The sequence below is a fragment of the Aplidium turbinatum genome, chromosome 14 (genome assembly GCF_918807975.1).
Source record: "Aplidium turbinatum chromosome 14, kaAplTurb1.1, whole genome shotgun sequence".
Lineage (NCBI taxonomy): Eukaryota > Metazoa > Chordata > Ascidiacea > Aplousobranchia > Polyclinidae > Aplidium > Aplidium turbinatum.
Window position 1 is genome coordinate 1,835,065 of NC_137485.1, and position 27,691 is coordinate 1,862,755.

Consider the following 27,691-nt stretch of genomic DNA (forward strand, 5'->3'; position numbering starts at 1 on the left):
AGGTAACGGTTTGAAATTTTCTAATAAAATTGCCTCAAAGAAAGGCGGCGTCACAACTTGGGTTTCATTTTGTTGATCAAATGTCACTACAATGCAATGTTTGAAAGTATTTTGCGCTCGTGTAGATTCATGCAAACAGCTGAATTTGCAAGATATTCATGGCAAATTTAAGGTCGGATTTAAAACCCGAGTTTTTTTTAGGGAATAAAATCCGACAAGGAAATCAGACCAACTGCAATTATGAGATTGTCGGAAGTAACTCAAGAAAAGCGTGCAACAATTTTCCACTCTCTTCATCAAGGAGTAGTTAAAGGAGTAAAATAAAGTATTTGCTTGCTTCATTTAAAATTTACCCCGCCGAGAAAGATATCAAAGTTACCAGCAAAATATGAAATCATCCAGAAGCTTATATGCTGGTAATGTGGTCCTGATAAGAGCAGATCCACGATCAATGGTGCAACTTCCATGCTTGTCGAAAGTGCTTAAAAATACGTTGCAAAGAATACAAAACTTCTTCATTTGTAAAAGTAGTACCTCAAATTCTTTCTTAGAAAAGAAACTGAGTTAATGAGGCACTGTGGCTGGCATTGTACCGAAACGTAGTATCAAAAGCATTCTTTTAGCAAGCTGGTTGATTTCGTACCCGCCATAAAGCGCTACGTCATAATGCCATTATGATGACGTAATGTCACCTGCAAGCGCACGATTCCGCGACCATATCTTCGTAGCGCCTCAGCACTACGTACTCGTTCCGATCAAAATACAACAGGTTGATGTCATACAATTTGTCTGGGGTACAACTGGGCATTTCAACAGGCTGCCCCCCTAACCTCAGGGTGTGCATTATACTCTGCACAATGGCGTGGTTGCTCGGCTTCAAATATTGCCCCAAGGGGAAGTCACACGTCCCCCTGCAGTGGTAAGCATTGTAACCCATTGGGTGAATTATCCAGCCCGACCAACCTAGTTCCTCAAAATCAACATAAAGGGGATAGCGTCTACACGAGCGAAACGACGATTCAGCGTTCGAAAGCGAGAATGATGGAAACCTTGAAGAGTCAGTGTTCGAAGCGTAATGGTTGCCAAAACCAGCTGAAGAATCCGATTGGAAATCCATTGTGTCGTCATTGTATAACTTCTGGTCGAATAATGAAGCATTGTCACGTGACAATTTCAAGTGCTTTACTCCTGATTTAATTTCATCCCCATCTTCTGCAAGCGGCTTTTTCAGCAATTGATATTTAGCATCTGGATAGTGATCTTTTGCAAGTTTTCTTAACCCAGGAAGCAAATCGCTGTCACTGATGTCACGCTTCGGGCGTTTGTAGGTTGACAATAGAAATTGTTGCCTCATAATCGCCATCTTGTCTTTGTGTAGGAGTTGCGTAGTCCCTGTAGACATACATTTCAACTATTTAAATTATTTTTCCTACTCATCGTCACAGCAAAGTACAAGTCAATGCAATCAATGTAGCAAAAGTCTATAAAAAAGTAAAAGTGGCAAAACGTAAACGTAAAGACGTGAACTCAAAAAGAACGAAATAGATAAGCCAAGCAATCTGGCAGGGCGGACCAACTTCAACTTGATTCTATGCCACAGTTCAGAGTATGGAATTTCTTATATGAAGTCACATATGCAATAATACACCGGGGAATCGTTGCCAAAATAAACGTGGAGAAACGCCAGCTGCCAAGGACGCTGGACAGTGGCATCAATATGGAAAGCATTGTGTTAATAAAACCACATATGTTGCTCATGTTTTCCAAAGGCGGTTTTGTCTTTCTGTCCGTATTTTTCGAAAACAAAGTTTAAAAAATTCTTGTCACAAAAAAAACTGAAAGGGGAACAGAAGCAAACAAATTTTCAAATATTATTTTTTTGTTCCCACCTTCTCAACTGAAGTGAAGATTGCTTTCCTTCTTACGTATATGTTCCATCAATAAGATGCAAATTTGCATAAAATTGTGGTATTGTGCCTCTGCAACCACACTTGCGTATCTTACACAACGCTGTATTTACGTCACTGTCTGACACAGAAGAAGTCACAGTGCAGTAAAATAAAGTGACAAAGCTGACAAGGATTACGAGTGAGTTTAATTAGCAAGAAACGAAATAGGCTAAAAACTTTATATAAAAGTTTAAAAATCGAGTTTTTACTTTTCTGCGTTTCGCGTCTTGATCGATTTTTGTCGCGAGTGAAGATCACCAAGATTGGTTGCTTGCTTCTCTTGTTGTGACGTTGTTGCTTTGTGACGTCATACCGATAATCGTGACTGGTCTCGATCACTAGACCCTGGTTGATGAGGTTACCCAGTTGCCCGCTGCTCCATGTCTCCACCTTGTGATCAAAGTGGATGCAAGATAAGCTGAAAGTTCTTTCACATTGTTTTCATTCCAGTTTACGCCATTAACTTTTCCAGAATAAAAAATATTAAAGTGCTAGCTACAATACACGACACAAAGCTGCCAGCAGCAGTGGCGGATTTAGGGCAAAATTTTAGGGGCAGCCAAAGAAGTATGGAACAACCTCGCCACAAATGGCTTGGGAATTTTTTTTGCGTTTTTATCAATAAAATTGCCTATCTACGTCAGGTAGGGTACCAGTCATTCCCACATCACCAATCAACACCACAAGTGCCAATCAGTTGTAAAGTTGAGGCAATGCCATAATGCCGCTCGTGGCAATTAAAAGCAATAACGAACGTGAAATGATAATTTAGGTATTTTCCACTAAAACTTTAGGCTATACAACAGTGATTGTTCCAAGTGAATGAAAAGGGGTAACTACCAAAATCCATTTCAATAAATCACCAACCTAGAGTGCTTGAAGCTCACTGGTACATAGCCCAAAAAATGCATTATAAAAAACATTCAAACAGTGAGGCCTAGGTGTACTTAGTAGGCTACAAGTGAGTGGTACTCAGTTAAGATATTGCGAATAAAAAAATAATTCAAAAATGAACAAAGCGCTTTCAGCAATAAGAGTGTACTATTTCTATTTTGTAGAATAAGCGAAATCAGGCTAATGCCCTATCAGCAAAACGAAATATTGTGAACTGACAATGATGCAATTGAGCAAAAGAACAATACGATTAAACTACTCATGCTGATAATGTTGCAAAAACGTCTCAATACGTAATTGTAATTTGTAACAACGTATAAAAATGACATTAGATTTCCTCAAACAAGTAATTCGATCACAAACATGTTTTGAATAAAATACGTAATAAATTTAGCAGAGATGTGTTCAAGGCCAGATCCAGCTTTACTGTCCAAAAAAAAAGATGTATGGCATTCCATCCTATCTCTCTGCCTAAACTGCCATAAAATTTGGATTGCTACCATGCATTATATTATTGAGATTGAGGAACCTATTATTTTAAATCAGGTGATGAAAGGTCACTGTTACGCACACAATAAAAGGTTATAAGCGGTTAGTAGGTCTACTTGCCGAGACTAAACATTACGCATTGTTTTACGTTAGCAAAATGGAAATTTAGAAGTTAAAGTATAGCATAAAAAGGAAATTTGCATGCAGACATAAAAAAATAAATTGGAATTTTAGGGGGCGCCGCGCGCCCCGGCGCCATAGGTAAATCCGCCTCTGGTCAGCAGGCAAATAAACCGGAAAAAGTAATGAAACATTAAAACTTTAAAACGTGTATAAAATATTTTGATTAGCCTACTTTGTGCAGTAGGTTACTAGGCCTAAGTTATCTCACTCCAGCTAGCAGGAGCATAAAAACAATATGGAAAAGCGATTGTTCTTGTATTCAAGATCAACAGTAACAAAGACATTCCTAATTATTAACTTACTTCTTTATTTTGTATTTCACAGTAAGTAGAATGATAGTATTGGTTACCGTACATTAGTTAGTAGCATAGGTGTACGAGCCGGGGGTGCAGGGGGTGCAATCGCACCCCCAATCTGTCGAGAATTTGGGCAAGATTTCATATTTGGGCAAGATCTCATACAAGGGCGCCGGAACGATTTCTGACTGGGGGGGCAAGATTATTAAAAAAGGACGCTTTTGTTGCTGAAAAGCCAATTTTTTTTAAAGTTTTAAGATAATATATAGCGATAAAACCTTACTAAAATTTGGCAAGACGCACGATATCAATCAAACTGGAACATCATTATACATCGAGGGCTGTATCAGCCATGATACCTACAGAGAGAGAGAGATAGCGATAATGCTCATCTATCAGCTCATTATCGAGTAATGATACAATAAGTTTCTGGTATACAAAGAACAATGGCACAGAAGGGCATCATGCTATGTTATAATGATGTAACCAACTTTTGTGTCGTAAATATTATTTTGAGGCAAAAATAAAAGATTATAATTAGGTTAAAAACGAATGGCAGAAATTGTTATTGCAAAATGTGCAGTAGCTTACGTGACCTTAAAAGGGCACCATTGCCCCCCTGCTCCCCATCCACAGAAAAGTGGAAGGCAGGGGGGAGCAACCGCCCCCCCGCTTCCGGCGCCCCTGATTTCATACCTATCTACCCTCCTTAGTCTTCAAAAAGAGAATTTTTGGAAGATACAAATAATGCCAACCAACAAAGCTTGAAGTTGATATCTGAATTCTACACCGTGGAACAGGATTTCCTATAATCGGAATATCAACTTTTTCACCAACTTATTCGCAACAGAGAAATTAAAACTGCTGTACAATGTACAAAATTCCTAATTTCAAATGGATTAGACAAAACTATGCTCCACTTTGCAAAGCTACAAAAATTCCAGCAACAGTTCCTGCAACTTAATGTTCAGCTGAGAGGTCTTTTTCCGGATTACGACGACTGAAGACATATCTGAGATCAACAATGGGCCAAACACGACTGTCAAACTTAGCTTTGTTGCACTTGGAAGGACCAACAACAAATAAAGTGGATGTCAATCGCATTGTAGATATGTTTGGACAACGAAGTGGGCGAAACAAATACTTCTTTTAAATTTGTGTGTACCACCAGTCTACCACTGCATTTAATCTACTAATCAATACTTTTTAGTCTAGTTTTGCAGTTTTAGAGCCATGTACCGGTAGTATTGCATTTTACTGGTTCGTTAGTGTAGTGTTAATTACTCCCTTGAATCGTCTTTTGATGAATTTGTTGTTTTGCAAATTTGCATAATGGTATTCTTATCATACCAGTGGCTTTGTGGAAGTCTTGTCAGTTGATGCCTTACGCTGTTTTTTTCTTGAAGGCTATATTATTGCTTTTTCTTACGTGTGTAGCCTACCTTTGTTTAGGTGCAGTTGATTATATTTGGGCAAGAATTCTTTCGCGCCCCCAAAAAATATGCTTCCCGTACATTTATGGTTAGTAGGTTACTTAGTTAACAAAACATAGTAGAGGTGGGCATCTTCTACTATGAAGCTAGTGCGCTTTCGCTACCACTGCAATATATCACAAGGGCGGCGCTACCGCTACTCGCTACCAGTCGATGGAAAGTAACGCGCTACCGCTACTTCTACGCTCTACTTTTGTCTCAAACTAACACTAGGAAGCTCTATTTAAGTATCTTGTGAAGCAAAAATCACTTTCAAAACGAATGACATCACGTGACAGTGCCACACTCGTATACACTGTCATTTCAATTTCGTTATGAAAAACATGTTTTAAGTGAAAATTTAATCTTATGCTCCAGTGTTTCTATAAAAAAATCACGATTCGTTTTTTCCGCTTTAAGTTGGAAAGTAGCGGCAGTATGATTGAAGCAAATGTAGCACCTATCTGTTACCGCTGCATTGGGCATAGTAGTGTCGCTGCTGCAGCTGCTGCTTTAACGACAATGTAACGCCGTTACTGCTATCGCTACAAAAAGAGCGCGTTAGTAGTGGCACTACCAACGTAGCGCGCTGCTGCCCACCTCTGAATATCAATGCGTCTAGGTATTTTCTTTTCCTACTTATTTCTGAGGTATCGTGTAATGTGACTAGTACTGTACTTTTACAGTGGCAAGCATCTTTGCATTTTTAAAATTGAAGCAAACGCACATACCGTGTGCAAAAGTGGAAATATCTGCCATCCATGAGAGTGTACGGGGAGACGTCTAGCGGCCACTAAAACTCGCTGAGTTTGATTGTTCTTGTCACTCGAAACAACCTTTAACAAAAAACTAATTAAAAAAAAATACATGATCGATGCTATAAGAAAAACGGCTACAACATTCGCTTCTAGTAATAGCAATATAAAAGGTAGAATTGATTCACAGGAATTGTACGTTGTCAAATTTAAACTATGTTTTGCGGTTTCTGATAAGAAATTCTAAGAAACAGATTCTAATAAAATCAATCGATTAGCCCTGAATTGAGAACTGAGAATACCAGTTCAATGAAATAAAATGGATACCGAGGCATTCCAAACAACGTAAGGATTTTTTTATAAACGCACCATCTTCTATTCTAGGAAAGCCTCAAGCTAACAGAATTTTGAAGTCGTGAAAAACGTAAAGATGGAAATTTCTTGGCACATTCTAAGGCGAGTTGTAAATTGTTTGAAACTAGGAAATTAACGACCTAATCTACATCTTCAATTCAAGTCATGATAATGGCTAACTAGGGAAATGACAAACTTTTGCGAGAGTCAAATACCACAGTCACTCGAACAATTATGAGATAAACATCTTGTAGGAATTCTAGCTCATGGGGATGCGAAACTGTATCCGCTTTTGGCTTATCCGCAACACTAAAAGAGTTACACGTTTTTTGATTTACAAAATAATGTACTTTTTATAGGTTATATAAGAAGAGTAAAGTTGGTTTTAAAGTAATTTAAGGTTTTTAGTTGGAAGAAAGTCACCTGCAAAGCGTAAAAAATGTCAAACTAGCAATTGACCCTTCTAATGTTGGCGGAACAACGGGGTTGCGCGTCCCCTAACATCTTGCGGTGCTTCAATGCGTTAATTAACATATACCAACAAACTCGTCACTATGCGGGTGTACAAGCGCGCTTTCTCGCGCAACTCACTTGGAATATCTTGATGACGCAACTTATTTCTTTACGCTTCACTGATCTCTGCTTGTCGATGAAAACGTGAAGTTCCGCGTCTGTCGCTATTTCGTGTGGCGGCACGTGACGGAGATCAAAGTAGCAACGCAACGGACAGCTGGGATCTGATGACGTATGTACAAAAATATAATTCCAACCACCAAGCAGGAGCTGAAGTGCAACAAAAACATGAAAGGATGTCATCTCACCTGCGTTGGGGACGCTTCTTACAGTGTCGGCATCCAAGAGATGGGGAGACCGCGAGATTCCATTATGACCCGCTATTTCGTTATAAAGGTCGACCATGTACTTCGGTGGCTTCTTTCCGTGTCCACGGAATTCCTGAATATTAGTTGGGATCTAAAATGAACGTATTGTATTGTAACAATGCTGCTCTAATACTGACCCTACAAACGAAGTCTGATTGAGATACGTACACTGCATACTAATACAAAGACAATAATACATTTTAATACAAATTTAAAAAAGTATTCAATAGTCTGAAACAATCTAATACACAAATAAAATTTTGGAACAACTCCAGACAGCAAATCAACCGCTTTTTATATTGACTAAACGTCTGCAGACGTTGAAATATAGCGCGCTACTCCCCACATCCGCCTTTCAATATATCACCGAAGCCTCACCTCCAGTCCAAACATTTCCAAAATTTCCGCGCTCGCTTCTTTCATTCTTTCCAACTTTCTATTTGTCACGTGACCTGAAGTATCCTTTATATTTCCAGATGACAACTTTTCACTTCCATGGTCTCTCAGCAAGTTCCTGTTGATAATCTTCACTGCGCGTTTCTGCTTTCTACGACCGCGATCTTCATTTGCGGCGACAACTAACGTTAAAAGTGTACAGAGCAAAAACTCAAGTCTCATTATTACCGTACAAGTTGTTTTCTTGGTTAAGAATTATTGAATCTCATTTGTTACCAATGTTGTTACGTCACTAGAAAAGCTGTAAAATAAACAAACAATTCGACCTCTAGACACCGCTTTGGGAACAGAAATGCAGTGTTCGTAATCTAACCAGTTGGATCAAGTTGCAAACAATAATGATGGTTTTTGTCTTATTCAGGCTTAAGCCGTGTAGTTGAAGGGTGGGAAGACAAGAAAACTATTCCTTGTATTAAGTCATTAAAGTATTTTGCCATCCACTCAATCACATGCTCGTGAAGGGTGTCGAACGGACGCCCTGTCGAATGTCGTAGCAAAGTTCGCATCAGTCGGCCATGCAGGCGACATGATACACTCCACTAAAGATAAAATCGCTGGCAAGTAGTGTTAGTTAATGTTTTAAACTACATACCGTGTGTTTCTTATGTTACTATGCTCAATTAATAAAAGTTAAATGCCAGAAGGTGGTTTGCAATGCAAAAAAAAAAATTATTTGTTGCTTGTGAAATAAAATAAATCGCTTCCCAGACAACCACTTTATCTGGTCCAGATCTTTACCAGATAGGGTACGGATCTGGGCCAGATAAAGTGTCTGTTTGGGATCTTTGCTTTCCTCGTTTGTAAACAGCCAACGGTCCTGACCTTGATTGGTTCCCACAATGCAATGCAATGTATTAGTTGTTGGTCTTTCGTTGTTCCCTGACATTACGTCATACCGACTCATTGCTTGTTTATGCTAAACTAACCCAACGCCGATTTAACCTTTTGCGAAGTACTGGTTTTTGCAAAATAAAGTCTGCAGACCTGGCTCTAACGCCCTGGCAACTTTTAACAGGCAAGACTACTTTGCATGTGTTTGGTGGAAACCTTTTCTAACTGCAATAAACTAATTTTTCTCACAACTGATTGGGCACAAAATTAAACATTTTTTTGATCAAATCGTTTTTCATCTTTCAAACATCTTTTTTTACTAAACTTCTGCAACAAACTGAAATTGTTTCCAGCACAGCTGCATTGTTGTATCGTTTTCATTGAGTAAATCTTGTCTTCACAGATTTCAACATTGTTATTCCGCTCGACAACGTAACAAAAATGTACGCTGCTGATTGTTTAGTCACACGTCACACCTTTCAGACTGTGGTAACAACTTTTTGCTAATTAAGTGATTAGTTCCTGAAACCATCTGCTGTGAAGCAATTGTTGAAGTTTCAGGGGTTGTCAGAACTAATCTTGGGGCACTAGCGGATGATTATTTTATTTCTGTTGTTTCTTGTAAGTTTTGATTCGGTTCCTTGCAGCATCACATGGAATCACATGGAATCACATGGAATTCTATCGGTTGCTTGAGAGAGTAAATACAAGTTGAGATAATAACAACCAAATAAAATTCAGTGGCCAAGTGGTTTCGCCTTCGGCTCTGAAGCTGGAAAATCTGAGATTGATTTCAGGTTGGGTCAAACCGAAGACTGGTGGCATCGTAAATATGATATAAAATTAAAAATGAACCTTGCGGCTAAAAGACGACACTAAATAAACTACGACATTATTTTTATTAACCAAGCAAAAAACATTGACAAAAATTATTATTAAAAGCAGACAGTTTTGTAAAATGTTTGTAGATGTTGTAAAAATACAATAAATTGCACGGAATCACGTTTAAATGGAATCAGCACAGAAATATGTCTCAAAAGAAAAACATGAATAAATTATTTAACTTAGATTAAATAAATATGTTTTTATAAATTAATTTGTTCGTGGGAAGTTTATTCAAAATAAAATGAAACTGCAGGTTCTACTGAAGCGAATCTCCCGAAATTGAACGTCCCCTGTATGAAAACCGGAGTGTCCAGCAAGCTTCATAGTCCTCGTGTCTATGAGGTACCTGAGGGAGATATCCAGGATAAAGCGAGAGATATTCTTATAAATCCTGACGTCAGCAGACATGAACTGAACTTGACAACAGTGAAGAAAAGAGCGATGCCTGGGGGCTGAGTGGGAGGTGAGGGGGATCAAGCAAACTTTTCCAAACAAAGTATCTGGACGTCCTTCGCTACCGGCTCCATTGAAGCTGCACGTTTCAATCTTGTTGGACAGCGGTGAACATTTAGCTTTCTAAACGGGTTCATGTAGTTCTTGTGCAGCCACGACTATCAGAAACAACCTCACAAGCAAATAGTTATCGTCTGTATGTTGATGCTGGGCCAACCTCAAAGTCTAAAGGTCTTCTTCTTTCGTGTGAGACAGGATTGTTCAGATTTTAAGGCAGGTGATGGAAAACCAGGTGAGTGTAGTTCGTCTAGTTCTGCTATACCATGCATTCCATTTGGTGCTTTGTAAATAGGACATTCAAGAACGACATGGTCAGCAGTTTGTTCCTTCAAAGGTGATGACTATGGCTATATTTTGGCCGAGTGGTTAGCGCGTTGGGCTCGCAGTCGAGAGCCTGCATGTTCGACTCCAGCCACCCGCACTTGCTGTTGTTTCTCTGGGCAAGAAACTTTACGATAATTGCCTCTACCTAGTGATCGATTTCGAGTAATGGGTAGTACCAAATTTAAGTCATAAGTAAAGTAGACAACCGGAAAACAGACATTGCCGTCGGCTGCAGCGTGGGTCAGGTGTATGTCGGAAGGCGTACACCGATGCATAGCGCTCAAGTCCGCTTTCCCGCAATGCAGGATAAACATAAACAAACAAAAAACAAACAAAACATTTTGGCTAAAGGGGTAGACTTAGCTTAAGTGAAAGTCTTAGACTGGTCCAGTATGCAACTTTTCAAAAGATATCATAAAAATATTCCCTACTTTGAAAATTGGCCAATCAGAGTCGCGCTGATCAGTAGGAAAGGCACTTTAATATTTATTACTTTGAACATTTTTTGGTAATTACAGAACAAAACAGCAATAGCAGTGGTGAGAATCAAACCCACGTCACTGAAATGACTACCATCATCCTAACCCTCTGCGCCAAGACAGCCGATGCCAAACCGATGACTTAATTTAGCTAGGATTTGAGTTTTTCCTTTGTTTTCTCAAAGTTTTAACATACATTATCTTCTTCCTATGAACATTGCGGTGACGTTGAGTTTCGGTAGCGAATCTGGAGAAAATGATGACGGTAATGTTTCTAACTCGTGACGTTACGACATTTTCAAATTGACTGAGGCTTTTCACCAGGCATTTAGTTAAATAACATGATGCATTCACAGCAAAGATTCTACAGTAATCACAGTGAAAAGCTGTGGCCCACTTATGAGATTTAAATCTCAAGCATCATCATCACAAAATGTTCATCACAAAATCAAAAACGTTTTTTTTTATTTTGCAGATTATCACAGTACAGTTGACGACAAGAATTTACACTTAAATGTACAAAGCTTTCATAAATCAGTTCAATTTCGTTTTATTTTTGACTATTACTATCAAAAACACCTCTGCTATGTTTTGTATGCCAAGCATAGCAGAGATCTAGAAAGCTAAAAGCTAAGTGGGACAGAATTAGTTGTATATACGTGTTAAATTCGCTAAATACATTCTTGTTAAATTGAATTCTTCGAATAAAACAAAGCAACATTTGCAACCTGACGACCTCGTTTGCAACAAAAACGCAAAATAACCGAACATGAAGAAATCCTTACTTTTTTAACGATTACATATCTTTCTAATATCAAATACAGTTATTACCTCTACAGCCTGTTTCATCCTAAAATGGGGATCATCAGAAAGTCCTTATTCAAATAGAATCTTATAAATTATTAATATTCAAGTATATGAAGTTATTAAAATTATATAAAATTGTTATTATTTAAATGGTATAATTTCAATACGTTTTAATATAGTTCAATTATAATATAGTATAATATTAATACATTAGCCTATAATTCTAATATGTTCCTCAAAAATCACGTTTTGTTTATCGGTGAATTCGAGGTAGATCTTTTGAATTTATTGCGGTTCATTATAAATATATTTCCAACATTACAAATTTGTAATGTTGTGATTGGAGATTTTATTTAACTTAATATTTTGCCCCAATTTTATTTGTTTGAGACACTTAATTTTTAAAATCTTTAAAAAAGAAAAACATTATTTTGTTTCACAAATGACCAGATACAATTCCTTCAGTTTGGTCACAAAGCATAAAGCAGTTTGTTCGGTAATAGAATAAAATAATTAGTTATTAGATCTGTTGATCTGCTATTTATTTGATTAAGTACCTAGACTGCAAAATCCGTCATGTTAACATTGATTCAACGTCTGCAGACGTTGAATCAATATAAAAATTATAAATTAGGTCTGTCTGGGTAAATATTTTTAAAACATTTTGTCTCGCCCAGGGCCTCCGAGAGAAATTAGAACTAGTCGGGGAAACAATACGAAAAATGGGCCTCCAAAAAATAATTTCTAGCAAAAGTAAAAGCAACAAATTTGTATCATGCATTGCATCATATTTCTTAAGTGACGGTTGGCTCTTACTACGCGACAAGGTGATGTGCCGTGCCAATTCTTTTTTGACTGAATAACTTATTTCGGACTCAAGCACGTTTTAAAGTTCTCATTTTGTCGCTTCTACTCTTTTCTAGACTTTTGTTATGTTAACGTGTATTATTTTTGCTGTGATGGTCAGAAATAAGAGAAACAAAACTGACAATGCGACAACATGTTTTCAGTCAGAGCAAGAGTAATAGAAAGAAAACACGATACAAATGTAGATGCGGGAAGTGAAGCCTAAATCTGAAAGCTGTTTGGAAAGACAGGGAGTTTTTAACTGCATGCCATGTTTGCAGAACTTGGCATTCACATAATTGTGCAAACAAGCGTTAAGTAAATAAATGTGTGTAACTTCGTTTTTTTGCGTGTGTGAATTTAGCATTTCGTTTTGACGAAGATTTTATTCGTGCTTGCTGAGTAACGAAATCCAATTTTCGATTATGCTTTACCAACTTTCGAACGCATTATCTTTTTCACAGCAGAGCAACAATCGAAAACTTACATGATAACTAAAAGTGGTCTGCCAGAGATAATAAAGTTAAAATAAGTATCTATTACTGACAAGTAGTGAAACAAAAACAATGTGTGATTTGTGGAAGAATTCCATTTAAAGAGAAAAGAAACAATTATAATCATAATAAAAATTTCAACAAAGGATATATGGAAACAACTTGAGTAACGAATAATTCGATTACAACAAATGTGGTAGTAGCTGTTTGCACGTTCCTAGAGCAGTCAAACCATTATAATAACACATTAATCATAAAATTATATGATACGATAAATATGTTTAACCCAAGAATGACTACGTGTGATTTGAAAGTTATTAAAAGCTACTTTATGAAACCATGGCTACCTAAAGATACGGCCTGATTTGTCACATTTTGCAGAAATTTCCAGATTTTGTTAACTTTGGGCGAATGTTTAAATAAAATTTTATAAAAATTATATTTTTACGCTTTCCTTACTACTTTCACCAGATGACACATTAGGTTTTAACATCCTCAGATGTTGAAAAACAAAGAAAATTGATTTCGAAGATTTTAATCAGACTGTTAATTTTTCAACAACAGTGTGATTCTGCGTTTTTCAACTTACTTTTTCTCATTTGATACTGCTTCCCCAAGGCAACAAACAGCTTTTACATCACTAGGAGACAGCAAAAAGTAAAAAATTTTAGAAAATGTCAGTCAAACACTAGCAGTAGCTGTAATCAAAATCTGCAAAATGTGATAAATCAGGCCGCATCTCCGGGTGGCCAAGCAAAGAAACGTTATTATACTTATATTAGAACATTTGTTTAACAAACAATTTAACACGTGGTTGAATTCAGGTTAAACATTTTATTGGGTCAGATAAAATTATTTAATTCAATTTTTTTACTACTGTGATGTTAAAATTTCAAAGTCTATAAACAAAATCCAACAAAATAAAAATTAAATATCAACAATGGCAGAAACGTTTTGAAATTCTGGAAAGTTTATCTCAATTTCCCAAACATTCCTCTGTGGATCATAAACCTCCACAGCATCTGACCCTCCTCCAGCAACGTATATTTTCCCATTTAAAACACAAGCTCCATGATGGGATCTTGCATAACTCATACTTGCAACACTGTTCCAGGTTTGGTTCCATGGATCAAACAGTTCGACAGAATTGAGTTTTCCATAACTGTAGTTGAACCCTCCTATTGCATATAATCGATCATTGAGAACAACACCTGCTAGACCATACCTTGCAACTTTCATTGAAGAAACAATATTCCAACCACCTTGGCGAGGATCGTGATGTTCAACTGAGTTTAATGAACCATTATTGCAACCACCAATTGCATATATTCCTCCACTGGTGGAAACCAAGGCAAAGTCACAACGTTCTTCATTCATGTCATCAATGCTGTTCCATTTGTTTTCGTCAATGTTATAACATTCTCCAGATTCTAGACCACTCCATCCACCACAATTATAAATGCAATCACCGAACACAGCAGATGCTCCACGATCTCTTCCATTTGTATAAGCTAATTCCTTCCAATCTGACGCCTGGCCGTCCAAGTCCAGCCTTTCCACTGCATTGGTGTTCTTTCCACTTATGACGTAAACTTTGTTTTTGTGACCAACAACTGATCCCCAGCTATGATCAAACAATGTATTTGAAAGGGTACTTGTTTGTTTCTTTATGATGTCATACTTCCATGTTTGTTTGCTTGCAAATGCAATGAACATTTTTTTTGCTTTCTGTTCCTCAACAATGGCTTGATTGTTTTGCTGAGATCGGAAGCGGGAAAGTGTTGATTGAAAACACATTTTGAGACATTCATGACAATTCATGATCAATTCTTCTTGGCTGACAACTTCTTGCAAGAAATCTCCAGATAATTTTTCAAGTTTTAATGAACTGAAAAGCTCAGTCAAATGTTGCTTACGTGCATCGACGTCATGTTTGATCCATTTCATCATTCCATGGAAAACAATTTCCTCAGACGTCACATGTTTATTTTCCAATTTAAGAATTTCTTTGATGTCTTCGAATTTTAATTCCTTGAATTCTGTTCCTTGTACCAGTTTGTCACAATTGATTGCAATCACAAAATCTGATTTTTCCATAAGTTTGTCAAGGTTATACAACTTTGCATATGATCGAATATTTAGACAATTTGTTACATCAATTTCCTCAAGTAAAAACTCCTCACAGAATTCCTTCAAGTGTGGAATGGCCATGTAATTCGCTGCTTCTATTAAGTTGTACACATTCTCACTTGTGATTGTGATGTCACAAGTGTAAATGAAGTTTAAAACAGCTTCAAGTGTCTCTTCAGTCACTCCTTGGACATTTCCTTTTCCTTCATACTTTTCCTTCATTTCCACTGAAAACATTTTTGATAAAAACGTTGAGAACACACCAAGGATACATTTGTGTCCAGCGAAGTCATTAGATCCAGCACTTAAAGTGACATCACAATAGTTTTGCATTTTAATTCTATCATTGTTCAACATTGACAAAATGTCTAAAGCGTGATTACTTTTAAAGTTTTTTGACTTCATTGTAATTTCAATGTTAATTATATTCCTGCAAATATATCAATGTCTAATTAGGCTGCACATAAACTGCAACCGAACACAAAAAATTTCCAACATTTTGTTTATCATAAACGACAGCTAAAAAATGACTTAAATCAATGCCTTGCTTGCTTACGACCAACGCTGCGGATATGGTGAAATAATAAAAACCAACAAGCATTGAGCATTGAGTAGACTGAGCAACAAGAATGTAGTTAAAGCGGAATAAATGATTAACTAAGACAAACACGAAGTGCTGTTTATTGGAACAGAAATATGTTCTGATGTTGACACTATGGTGTTTATTGCATTTATTGCATGATTTTCCTGTTTTGTTGCTAAATATAACTTATATCATTTTTTTTAATTAAACTTAATCTTGTCAATACAATACAGCCCGGTTGGACTTCAGCAGTCTATTATTGTGTGCCAAAGCCCAAAACATTAATTGTGCTTTAAAAGATTCACGGCACCAAGAAATACCAATCAGGCATCTTTTGTGGATCCTTTTCTTGCATCATGAGCCAATCCGACAAATGCTTGTAGGAAAACCTCTATTTTTTACAACTTTTATCCTTATTTGTGGGTGTAGCATCCGATTTCTAGTATTTTTGATCTATTTTACATGATTGTTTTGTCTTTACCTAGTGACAAGTTCTTACCTTTTTTATTTTATTTTTCTTTATTTTTACCACATTCCAGCTATGTCTTAGCACAACTTTTCAAAATAATGCAACCTTAACCCTTATTAGCACAGGAATTTTAGGTAACTTAATCGGCACGGATGTTGACAAAATGTCAACATGGCATTTCCTTATGTTTTTCGGTACAAATGCGCTGGTCTCAAAGTGCAGTTGTTATTTTAGATGATTGGATGTTGATAAAACCTTAACAAAACAACCATTAATCCTAATTGGGAGGTCTGCTTCCTACCCAGGACATAATTTTAGCTTACTAGTTCTCAGATAAAATGCAAAGAAATCTTAACAATCGAAGTTTTGCCAGGTATATTTCAAACACAAAACGAAGAAACGTGCACTACAACAAATTGTTCAGCATTCCAAGCAATATTGGTTCTTCTGAAGTTTTCTGTGTCGTAGGCAAACCCGGCGGCTACCAGTGACACATGCAGATTGAGTATGCTTTGCACATCTGTAGCATCTTCCCCGTTTGATACTTTGAGCTGTGCGATTGAAGGTGCTTGAAGTAGCAGCATCGATGAACCCCAACTTTTCGGCAAGTAGTTTAGTTTCTCCGCCAATTTTCTTATGTTGACATACAGTTGAGCAAGATGAAAGCTAAGTTGTTTGAGAAAATCTATTTTTTGTTATTTTTCCCATTGCCTCTCATTATGAGAAATGTGTTGTTACTGGCATTTATCAAATTGTAATTTATAAGCATTGGCCAATGATTTATTTCCTCAAGCAATTAAATTCTTCACAGTTTTCATCAAGAGTGTCAACTCCACCACTAGTCCATTATTCTTGTTGTAATGCATAATAACTGTAGATTTCTTGTGAGAGTCAGTGATGGAAACAGAAGAGTGTAAAGAAGACGTCGTGAGGAGATTCCTGTTTCGTTTTGGTACATATAGCAGAATCTTGTTCAAATGGTCATACAACGCTTCAGTACTTTCCACCTCTCTCCCCCTTGCTGATTTGAGCTGCGATGGAACTTCACGGCGACTAGCCATTACTGTTCCTACCAATGTAAGATTTTGAAGCAAAAGATTGCAAACTAGACTATGAGATGTAAAACATCTGTCAACGTATATATCCTGACCAATACCAAAGTAAAAAGAACACAGGTTCATCACTATATCACTTGCAAGTTTTCTGTGAGGAGCCGAGTCGGGTTCTCTTCCGGAATAAATAATGCCACTTAGAGCAAAACCTGATGTGGCTTCACACAGACAAAAGAACTCTATACCATATTTTCATGGTTTCGATTGCATGTATGTTCTTCCAGGAATTTTGCCTCGATATCCAACCAGTTGTTCATCCACAGTCAATGCTTCCTTAGGGATGTAGGCGTTGCGCAGATTGCTGTTGAATGCTTCCCACACCTCTCGAACAGCAGCTAACCTGTCGTCCCTTTGTCTTTCTGATCGATAGTTATCAAAACGCATGCATCGTAGCAGAAATTTCAATCAATTTAGTGCCATAGCCACTCTATAAAATGGCCTACTATCAAGAGGATCCCACAATCGACGTAAATCGGTGAAGTTATCTCTGTCCAAGCCAGCACGTATCATAATTCCAAGACCTGCCGCAACTTCAATTGTGAAGATTTTGTGTTTAGAATTAGGCAACAGCTTACATCCGTGTCTCACGTCCTTTGTTTTTCTGTTTGTCTCACGTACTATCTGAAGTATAATTTCAGGCCGATAAAATAATTTGAAGGCATCCACTTCAAGTTCAGGAGCAGCATCAACCCGAGGCTGTTGCGTCAATATATTTCTTCTTCTGAGCTTGCCTGGAAAAGGATTTGCATAATAGATTGCATTGCCAGCTGTTATTGATACTTGATCTTCATCTTCTGAGGAATCATCATTAGATTCTTGATCTGCTTCACTACCAGTCTCGTCATCTTCACTTTCTTCCTCAAAGACATCTATATCGGACAGTTCTTCTTCTTCCAAAGGCAGTTCATCAACATCTGGTATGGACTCACATTCACTACTACTTGTAGCCTCTGCATTAGAGTCGCTATCAACATCATCAGAAGTTATTTGCAGGTGTCTTAGGGCCTCTTGAGATGAAAATCTTCTCTGTCTGTCTATCAGTAAATTTGCACCTTGCTGTAATTAACCGAACCAACCTTTAAATTTCAAATAGTTAGCATTTCATGTAAGAGCTAATACACATGTAAAATCTTATAAGAGCTTGTTAGAGGTAGGGCAAACGTTTCTAACACAACTGCTTAGGCAGTATTTTTCTTCTGAGTTATATCAACTGACAGTCAAACTCCTCCTAGACTGGCAGTCTAACTCCTCCTGGCAGTCTAACTCTAGTCTGACTAGGACCTAGTCACACAGCGATTCACTAAATACACGTGCAACTTTCCTGTAAGCCGCCGGTTATCACTTTGTGATAATATCTAGCCACTGCATAGTGGCTTTAAATTCCAAACTCCTATTGTTTCTGATTGTTGACATTTTGTCAACAGATGTGCCGATTAAGTTAAAACGCAAATACCTCATTGTGTAAACAATTTAACGTTTTGAAATCGCTACAGCAGTAAGCTACTCAGAAGTTCTCCTTCGTCACTGAATGTTGTTGAGCTAGTGCATAAGGGGCGAGAGCAATCTCACACAAAAAAGTCGATGTTGACAAAATGTCAACGCATGTGCTGATAAGGGTTAAGGGATGCGCATTGTCATGGTGCGCGAAACGTCAGTGAAGCAATATACCATCCTGTTGCTTTTACTTTCCTTCTCATCAGATGAACGTTGCAACTAGTGCTAGAAACGATAATTGTTCTGATGAACACCCAAACTTTTCAGTATTTTGTCGATTCTTCTGTTCTGGGTTGAATGACCCCACTGCTGCATGCCTAGTGCCAGTATTTTTTTTATTAAAAATCTTCAATGCTTTTGGCTTTCATTCCGAGCAAAGGTGTAGCTATGATATTATAGACCTGTGTTTGCTATCACTTGGCCTATATTTGTGTTGTTTGTCAAGTTGGACAGAAAGTCCATTGAAGTGAACCATATCGTTGCAGTGAAAATAAATAGGGAATTGAGGGGCAAAACGGACATCTGCTTTTTTGAAAAAACTACAAACAAAAACACCACTTTTTCTCTCTATTTTCTAAAACTACTTGAATGAATATTTCACACAAAAATATTTGAAACTTTCGTGCGACATTCGGCGACAAAGAGGTCGAAATAGCTTTCTCAGCCCTTTGTATAAAAACTTGTCTACTAAAATGTGATGATATTTAGGTGTTTTTTGAAATTTTTTGCTTCTTGTTTAGTTCTGAATATTGGTGGACAATGTATCACATTCCTCCAAAAAATGAGCTTTCTGCATATTTCAGTTTTGTTTATAATTTATAAACATTTCTTGTTTGAGACAAAACGGATCTATCGATATCACTTGCAGCCTAAAAGAAAGAGTAGTTTTTTTGGCTTGAAATTTGTTTTCAAAAATATAGTTAGTTTGTTTTGGAGGCTTGAAACAGCAAATGTGCATTTGTTAAACACTGTTTGACAATGAGTAAGTTTAATTCTATTTGAATAAGACTACTGAAGAAGTTGGCTTTATGTAGGGCTACCATATGTCCTCTTTTAAGAGGATTTGTCTTCTTTTTTCAGGAAAAATGAATTGTCCTCCGAGGACACTAAAAATGCTCAAATGTCCTCTTTTTTGACAATTAGGGTTTTTCATGCTTATATTTTCAACGGGATTATATTGCTTGTTGACGTTTCAGCGACGGCTTGTAGGCTATTTGTTTTCTAAACATTTTGTATACCAATGTAACATGCTGATTTATAAATTCTATAAGAAATTGGCGCATTTTATGAAACCGTTGTTGAACGTTCATTGCCTGGTTCACTGTAAGATATTAAATGACATTTCAAAGGCCAAAGGCCACTCACACTTTCACAAAAATGTTCTTTTACCTACATAGGCTACGTTTTATATTGAAACAACGCTTGTAGACGTTGTTGATTACCAACTCAGTTTGGTTTGTTTGGTACTTGAAACAAATCGAAACGAATGTCTAAAAGTGCAATGTGTATAACACCTAACCTACAGCAAAAGAAATCGTGGCATGGATAGGCCTACAGCTTTGCAAGGAAAGGAAGGATCTGTTGATCCTTTGATCTGTTGATCCTTTGCAAGGATCTGTTTAGTTCACGCCGTTTTTAGCATCGTAACGGTAATGCGCAGCCTACTGTTTTAATCATATTTCTTGCAAATAATTTAACAATTTCGGTAAGGCTGACCATTTCTGGTTGAAAAAAGTTAAGGCTTGACCTGGAGCCAGGGTATGGGATGGAATGGAAGATGTTTTTTCCATCTTCCATCCTGAGATTTTCATCCATTCCATCTCAGAAATCTCTTCCGTTCCATCTTTAGATTTTGTGATCTCCGCGTTGAATATGCCACAAATGAACATAAAAACCATTGGCTAAATTTAAGCTAAAAATTTAACAGCAGTATTTTCCTTTGAAGGATTACGTACCGTTTGGTGTTAGAACTAGAAGCGTTGATTGATTCTATCACAGAAAGACACAACACGTAGCAAAATTAAAGAAACTGTAGTAGTAGTCTACGTTGGAGACGATAAAAAAGTAACGAAAATACTTGAGAAGCAACATTACTTTTGTTTAGGTTGCGATACTTTCAAACGATTACTTTTGAAACATTTTTGTTTTGTTTCCTTCTGTTTTCTATCAACTTTGCCATTGTAGTTTTTCGTTTCAAATGTACTAAAATCTATTTCGTTTAACTGTCTTCTCGAAACATAACCCACGAGAATCTCCAAACATAGAACACAAGTGTCTTATGATGGAATGCTATCAAACGTCAAGAAATTTCCTCCTCTTGGGAGAAGTGTGAATCGTTTATTGCTTTCTGATTGACTGAACGTCAGAGAAAATAGTTCTCGAGCGCCACAGGTCAATTCTGCCAAACGACAGTAGGTTTGACAAATACGCGTCAGGCAACAGTCCCGTTGGTTTTTCTTTAAAATACGAACCGAAATTGGAATAATTTCAGCAAGCAACGTAATATTTTGCATGTCTTGATAAAGCGTTAGAAAATTAATGATGGAATTGGGATGGAATGATGGAAGATTGTCTTCGATGCCATCATCAAGATCTTCCATTCCTTTCCATCCTTGACATTTTCCATCCAAAAATTTGTTTGCCATCCCATTCCCTGCCTGGAGGTCGTTCTTGCTTCGTCAGATTTTGCAATCATTGCTGATACTGTCTAAAAATTAGGTATTTTTTTCACTTTTTGTTCACTCTTGAAAATATAAAATCATTTCTTGTCTGGAAGCACTAGAAATGAGAAAAAAATAAGTTAAACGTTCAGTCAATCTGTTTTCTTGTTTTTGATAACTTTTGCTGTTTTTGATAACTTTTTTGATAACTATACTGCAATGATCTAAAAACATGTAAAAAGTAACAGACAGCGTAAATTTCTACTTGCTGGCGAAACGTGTCCTCTTTTTAGGCAATGAAAATATGGTAGGCCTACTTTATGGCGGCGAAAGCTTCTTTTAAAATAACTTTACTGATTACCAAGCCTGACTGTTGTTATTCATAGACATTCATTCTAATAAGTTTACAAAAAATTGTTTAATCTTGACAATCAATTTACAAAATAGACTTCCAGGCAAGCTGTCATATACTGTACAATTGTATATACTATGTCCGTTTTTTCCCATGCCAGAGGCAGGGATGGAGGAACCATTTTAAAAGTAGGTGGGCCCAGAAGCGCAGCAGTCAAAGTCAATCCAACTTCTGGGGGGGGAAGCCCTTAGACCCTCCTTAGCGTTGATGCATTCCAAATACTTTATATCATTTATACATTGAGTTTTCATGCTTGCCATTCGCACCAACAAGCGAAAAGTTTCCATTTTTGGGCCCAATTTGGCGAAAAAATTTACAAAATTGTTCAATTGCTTTATAGTGATAAAGCTTTGGTAGAGAGTTTGCTTTGTTGAACCATAGAGAAATAAAACATAGTAACCTTAGCGGGTTTAACATACTTTATTACACACAAAAAATATAACATAATTAAAATTAACTCAAATATTTTTGACACATACGTGTGTCCTCATCAGGAAACAACACATACATTGGTATGTCAACCAGACATTTGTTGACAAGGGCCAGGGAGCACTTAAACCCAAATCTAACAACTAAAAGTGCAATTAAGAGCACATCGCCTCTTGTGAAACGTGCACTGACAATGTATCGATCGGCCAATTTAAAATCATCTCTCGAGGCAGATCTGATTTTCAGACTAAGATCATGGAAGCCTTAAGAATCAAACGTAACAATCCATCTCTCAACCGGCAGTTATTCGCCTGTGGCTCATCGTTCCTTTTGTGTGTGTTCTATTTGTTTGTCCAATGCCTGTAGTCTACACCTCATGTGATCTATTTCTCACTGTATAATTTACTCGTAATCATTCTTGTCAGTGTTGTTGTTGCGATAACTCATTTTTCAGTTAAGCGATAACGATAAAATTATCGCCGATAATGTCCGATAACGATAATTTTTTTTTTCTTGATTAGCGTTGTCCCATCCCATGCAGCACGAACTGTTTTCATCAACATGACAAAAATCGAACATAATATACTGTAAAGGGACAAAACTTTTTGTAAGTTATGCATGAATAGAATCGCAGCAGCGGCAGTGGGTATTGAATCTTCAACCTCTTGATCTAGAATCAAATCACTGAGCCTAACCGCCGTGCTTATAATTATACCTTCAGATACCAGTTGGATGCTTATATCAATTGAGTTACACTGCCGCTTACGTGCAGTAGGCAAAATAATTAAATCAAATGAAAATACCATAAAAAATTTCAAACTTTGCATTTTGCTTTCTGCTTAAAGGGCTGTTTACAGCAAAGTCAGCAATAGCCTAACTGAAAAAAATCCAAAAAACGCAAAATCAAATCAAATTTATATCGGAACAACAATATTGGATTTTTCAAAGTTAAAATTATCCACTTAATGCCAAAAACTCTCTGATAAACTCCCTGAGCTTCCGATCCTCGGATTCCACTGAATGAGTTTGCAGCGCTTCCCCAGTTCTCTGGCTGAATTTTAAATGATTTTTCATTCAAATTCACTAGGCTATTATTCGTTACGTTTTTGTCTCTGTGGCCTCTCCTTATAAACCGATTTCTTATTATGTTGATTCGTTATTTGTTAACTCTGATTTGCAAAATTACCATTCAGCATTCATAATATTGTTGCCCCACGAAAACTTATGGTGTTTATTACGTGACCGGCTTTTTTATGACTTGTTCATTAGGTTAACATTTTGGTGCTGTCTCAGTTTGGGCAGATGCCCCCCCTCCCTACTTTTTTCGCTCTGGCGAGAGAACTGAACTATAGGCCTACTGTATTGTTCTTGCATCTTTTCTCGACGGTCATACATAGCCTATCTACTTCATACTTACTGCATGGCTAATTTTCTTTAACTTTAAACAGGAACAACTTTTAACTTGCTACGCCCCTAATCTAAGCCTAGGCTAGGCTATGCAATAAAATCCCACTCTCCAGAGTCTTGATCTTGAAAAGTACGGTAAAATGCACGATGCTGCAATTGGAGTTCTCTTTCTGCTGCAATGCTTACTTGAAAGCGGCCTCGTATTCATAGGCGTAGCCAGAGGGGGCGAAAGGTCCATGCCACCCCCCCAAATTTTCCAAGTTTGGATTCCGAAGTTGAGCCCTTTGTTGAAAATGTAATAAAATTTGTAGAAATTTATTACGTTTTCCAAAACATCTGGCTATTAACACCTCCAAGGAATTGTTTTAGACACACAGAAAGACACCAATAAATTTTGCAAATCGTAAATCGCGCAAAATTGACGCGATTTACGTTTCTTTAAACTAATTTGTGGAAGCAATTTCAGAATGGCTTACTCTGTTGGGTTTTTGTGTAGTTATTAAGTTTTTGTGTAGCTGAGTTTTTGGTGTTCTCTAATTTTAGCCGCAGTTTTGCCCGTTCGTGTGTAAGAGCTACCTTTGATAACTTAATATTTGTTTATCTGCTAATAAATTTCATACAAATATTACCCTAAAAGTGTTTCCAGAAAGAGCTATAATCCATTATTTGAGTGTAATTTTTCAAAAATGTTCCGGAAGAGCATGCCCTCGGATCCCCCTACGGACCCTACGCGTGCCTTAGGAACGCTCTAACCCCCCACCACTTTTATTGCTTCCCTTGCTCAACCCACCAGGAACGCCTCTGCACATCAAGTGGCGATGGCTTAAATCAAACACTTTGTTGTTCTCTTCAATTCATCAAATGTTTGCCCCCCCCAATTTTTTTTTTCTGGCTACGCCACTGCTCGTATTGCGACACTTTACCAAACCACTTGTCAATTTCTTTCGCTTCGCTTCAAAGGAAGCTGTTCAGCCTGTGCGCTTACATTTTAATTGTAAATTTCACTCGCGATTGCCGATTGCAGCAAAACAACAAGAGAATTGTTGCATGCAATTCATTGAATTGCAATTTGCAACTCTAGAAATTATTGTGTTGTCAGGGCCGTCGTTGCAGGGAGGGCGTGTCCCCTCTCCTGAAAACGACCTGTGCACACACACTTCAGGCACTGAAGAAGAACTGGTTTCAATTTTAGTTTCATTAACTAGGTGGCTAGTAAATGTATTACTTTTCATGGTCCTTCCACTTGTGTGTTGATCCGAAATAAAATTTATCGGCGATTATCGGCGATAATCAAATATTGCCTTTGGCGATAACGATAAACGATAACTGAAAAAATAATTGAGCGATAACGATAAGCGATAAAAATTTATCGCCGATAATTATCGCCGGTAAATTATCGGCGATAATGCCCATCACTGATTCTTGTACATTTGTTCAGTTTGTGCTTTTCAGTCACACGTACGTGTCGAAAACGTTTGAGTTTATTTTAATTATGTTATATTTTTTGTGTGTAATGAAGTATGTTAAACCCGCTAAGGTTACTATGTTTTATTTCTCTAAGCTATGCTTTATAGTGCTGTACAAAATATGGCGATGAACACACAAATAAAAACGAAACAATACACACCCAGTTATAATACCACCTGGGATAAATAATCTGCAGCATTATACAGTAGGCTGTGCGCATATGTAACAACCGCAGCACCAATATGCAAATATAATACTGGCATCAACAATGCACAGCTAATTACCACAAAGTTTCAATACTAAGAGTACCGGTACTGGTATATATACATATTTAACACTTAGCAAAGTTATCCGGGAGTAACAGCCTGCAGTATTATGTGCATACACAACAGCTGCACCACCAATGTACAAATATAATATGCCTACTGGTATGAAACAACAACAAGGTTCCTTCAACTGTCACTATAGGCCTATAGGTGACTGCTACTGTATGACACTTGAAATTTTTTCTTAAAAATTTATTGATCATTGAAAAAACGATCATTGAAATTGAACACGATCATTGAAGGCAGTAAATTCTTGGCAAATTGAGGTGAGATCAACCTGATCGATCAAGTTTTTGTGAATGTGTTCAACTGTTCATCCTATGGTTCAACTGCTCTTGGGTTAATCTGCTTTTTAAGTAATTTTTCACCAAGCTGTGGCACGAAAAAGACCTTTTTGCAGTAGCATTAAACATAGAGATTTTCAGGTAAAACTGCATCAGTTTTGATAGATTTATGTAAATGTTTTATCTGTTTTAACAGCTTGAGTTGGTTTTCGAGAGAATTAACATCGATATCCCCATCTAGCCTGGTTTAAGTGCCTTCTTATAGAGACAAAGTTGCTGCATCCTCTACCCTTGCTGCAGCTAAAATTACTTTCTCTATATCACAAAAAACTGCAGGTTATCTTGGTCAACCTTTCGCTACCTTTTCAAAACTATTTGGCTTCCAAAAGTGGGTGGGCCAGGCCCACCCAGAAAATAAAGTAGGTTGGCCCAGGCCCACGAGGCCCACGTGGTTCCTCCATCCCTGGCCAGAAGTGAAACAGACACACACAAAAAAAATGTTTGTTCGTAAACTAAAAAAGAAAACCACATTAAGTTCCATACTCTGAGCAGTTGTTGTTAAGTGACATGTTAATTCAAAAAACGCAATGATATCCAGGGTTTGATTAAGGCTCATGGGGGCTCGAGGCACAGCTAAGTTTAGAACCCCTATTGGCAATCGTTTTCGATGCAGAGCAGCATTGCTCAACTGAAGCCTAGCATAGCAAGTAACTTTCCAAGCAAAAAATGTGCCCAAGACCATGCAAGTATTAATAATAATAAGAATACAATAATTATGCCTCGGTTGGCACCTCAGTGTATTCTAGCATGAAATTCTACATTAAAAGTGAAATAACAGAAATATTGTGTACAATGTACAACATTTAACACCATTATTGATTGATTGATTGAATCTGTATCTTCGGACAGGGCAAGCTTCTCGCAGAGCTTAATCCTGGCAGTTTCGCATACTTGTAGAGGCTTTGAATCACTGACGCAGGCCCGGTCACCGAGATTGACAGAGTGAAGTTTCCGATTGTTGAAGTCTTGTTTCCGGGGAACTATTCCATCGCTAACCAACTGAGCTATAGAGGCGGAAGAAACTAAGTAACTATACAATTAATTTGCTATAATATATATACTATACAAGGTTACAGTAGTATTGACAAAACATAACGTAATATAATATAACAAAAAAAAACGTAATACAGTAATACAATACTACAATACAAGCATTGACTAAAGTTAAATAATTACACAACACTTGAAAGTAACTTTTTGATTTAGATCAGGACTTTTCTAATTTTTGCATCTGCAAATCTGTGAATAGCCTAATATCTTCAAAACTGAGCTGTCGCAACATTTCACACTCAATGTTCATTACAGAGAAGAAGTGAAGACTGTCGTGCTGACCATATGTGACAAATAAATTCTTAGCAACATTTCTGCATTAGGAAATGAAGACTTAAACTTTACAAGTTTACAAAACTTTACAAGTTATGGCTGTACGACATACAAGTTATGATTGTATGACAGCGCAGCGCAATCGATTGACTAAGAGCTCTGATCGTTCAATGGCACTATTAAGAAGTCTATGACACTATGCTGTTGATCGATTAACTCGTAACACTAATTCTCACCCGTAACCCTGAATCCCTAACTCTAATGCGTAACAACTGATCGATCGTGCGTGACATTAACGTTAGACTACTCATTATTTATGCTCATTAAACAAATAACTTATACTCATTAAACAAATAACATCATCATTATCTCTGCTTTCTTTAAAGGAATCGCTGCCTTACAGCAGTAGGCCTTACCATCGGGACTTACAGAGTAAGAAGGAACAAGCTCAATGAGAAACCAACTTAAGTATAATGTAGCACCAGTAACACGCTGAATAGTGGCATTTGTCATTCATAACGTCTAGGCTCTGCCTAAGTGCCTACGAGTTGCGATTCCTCCTCCTTGTTGTTTGGTACTAAAATCCTTCGCTTGATCGCGTTTAAGACTTCAAGCGAAACGAACACG

General features: G+C 37.3%; 2 protein-coding genes across 2 annotated transcripts; both read right to left on the reverse strand.

Moving 5' to 3' along the window:
• Positions 1-688: 688 nt before the first annotated feature.
• On the reverse strand, positions 689-8,615 carry LOC145783599 (bone morphogenetic protein 2-like). The gene is made up of 7 exons (XM_082595494.1): positions 8,468-8,615; positions 7,652-7,851; positions 7,214-7,364; positions 6,984-7,129; positions 6,015-6,119; positions 2,159-2,339; positions 689-1,392 (listed from the first exon to the last, which is right to left on the reverse strand). The coding sequence occupies exons 1-7, from the start codon at positions 8,613-8,615 to the stop codon at positions 689-691; spliced, it is 1,635 nt and encodes a 544-aa protein (XP_082451620.1).
• Positions 8,616-13,612: 4,997 nt separating this feature from the next.
• On the reverse strand, positions 13,613-27,577 carry LOC145783600 (uncharacterized). The gene is made up of 6 exons (XM_082595495.1): positions 27,494-27,577; positions 17,646-18,258; positions 17,436-17,561; positions 16,963-17,159; positions 16,565-16,641; positions 13,613-15,468 (listed from the first exon to the last, which is right to left on the reverse strand). Exons 1-6 carry the CDS (start codon positions 27,575-27,577, stop codon positions 13,836-13,838), a joined length of 2,730 nt encoding a protein of 909 aa, XP_082451621.1. The 3' UTR covers positions 13,613-13,835.
• Between the last annotated feature and the right edge of the window lie 114 nt (positions 27,578-27,691).

Coding starts and splice junctions, on each gene's coding strand:
- LOC145783599 (XM_082595494.1), bottom strand. CDS start 8,615: ATGTCAGGGAACAACGAAAGACCAACAACTAATACATTGCATTGCATT. Junction 6,120..6,983: donor GCGTCATCAAGATATTCCAA/GTGAGTTGCGCG, acceptor TTTTTGTTAAAG/GTTGTTTCGAGTGACAAGAA. Junction 1,393..2,158: donor AAGACGCGAAACGCAGAAAA/GTAAAAACTCGA, acceptor GTATGTCTACAG/GGACTACGCAACTCCTACAC.
- LOC145783600 (XM_082595495.1), bottom strand. CDS start 27,577: ATGACAAATGCCACTATTCAGCGTGTTACTGGTGCTACATTATACTTA. Junction 17,562..17,645: donor ATTGTGGGATCCTCTTGATA/GTAGGCCATTTT, acceptor ACTATCGATCAG/AAAGACAAAGGGACGACAGG. Junction 15,469..16,564: donor GTGTCACTGGTAGCCGCCGG/GTTTGCCTACGA, acceptor ATATATTTGCAG/GAATATAATTAACATTGAAA.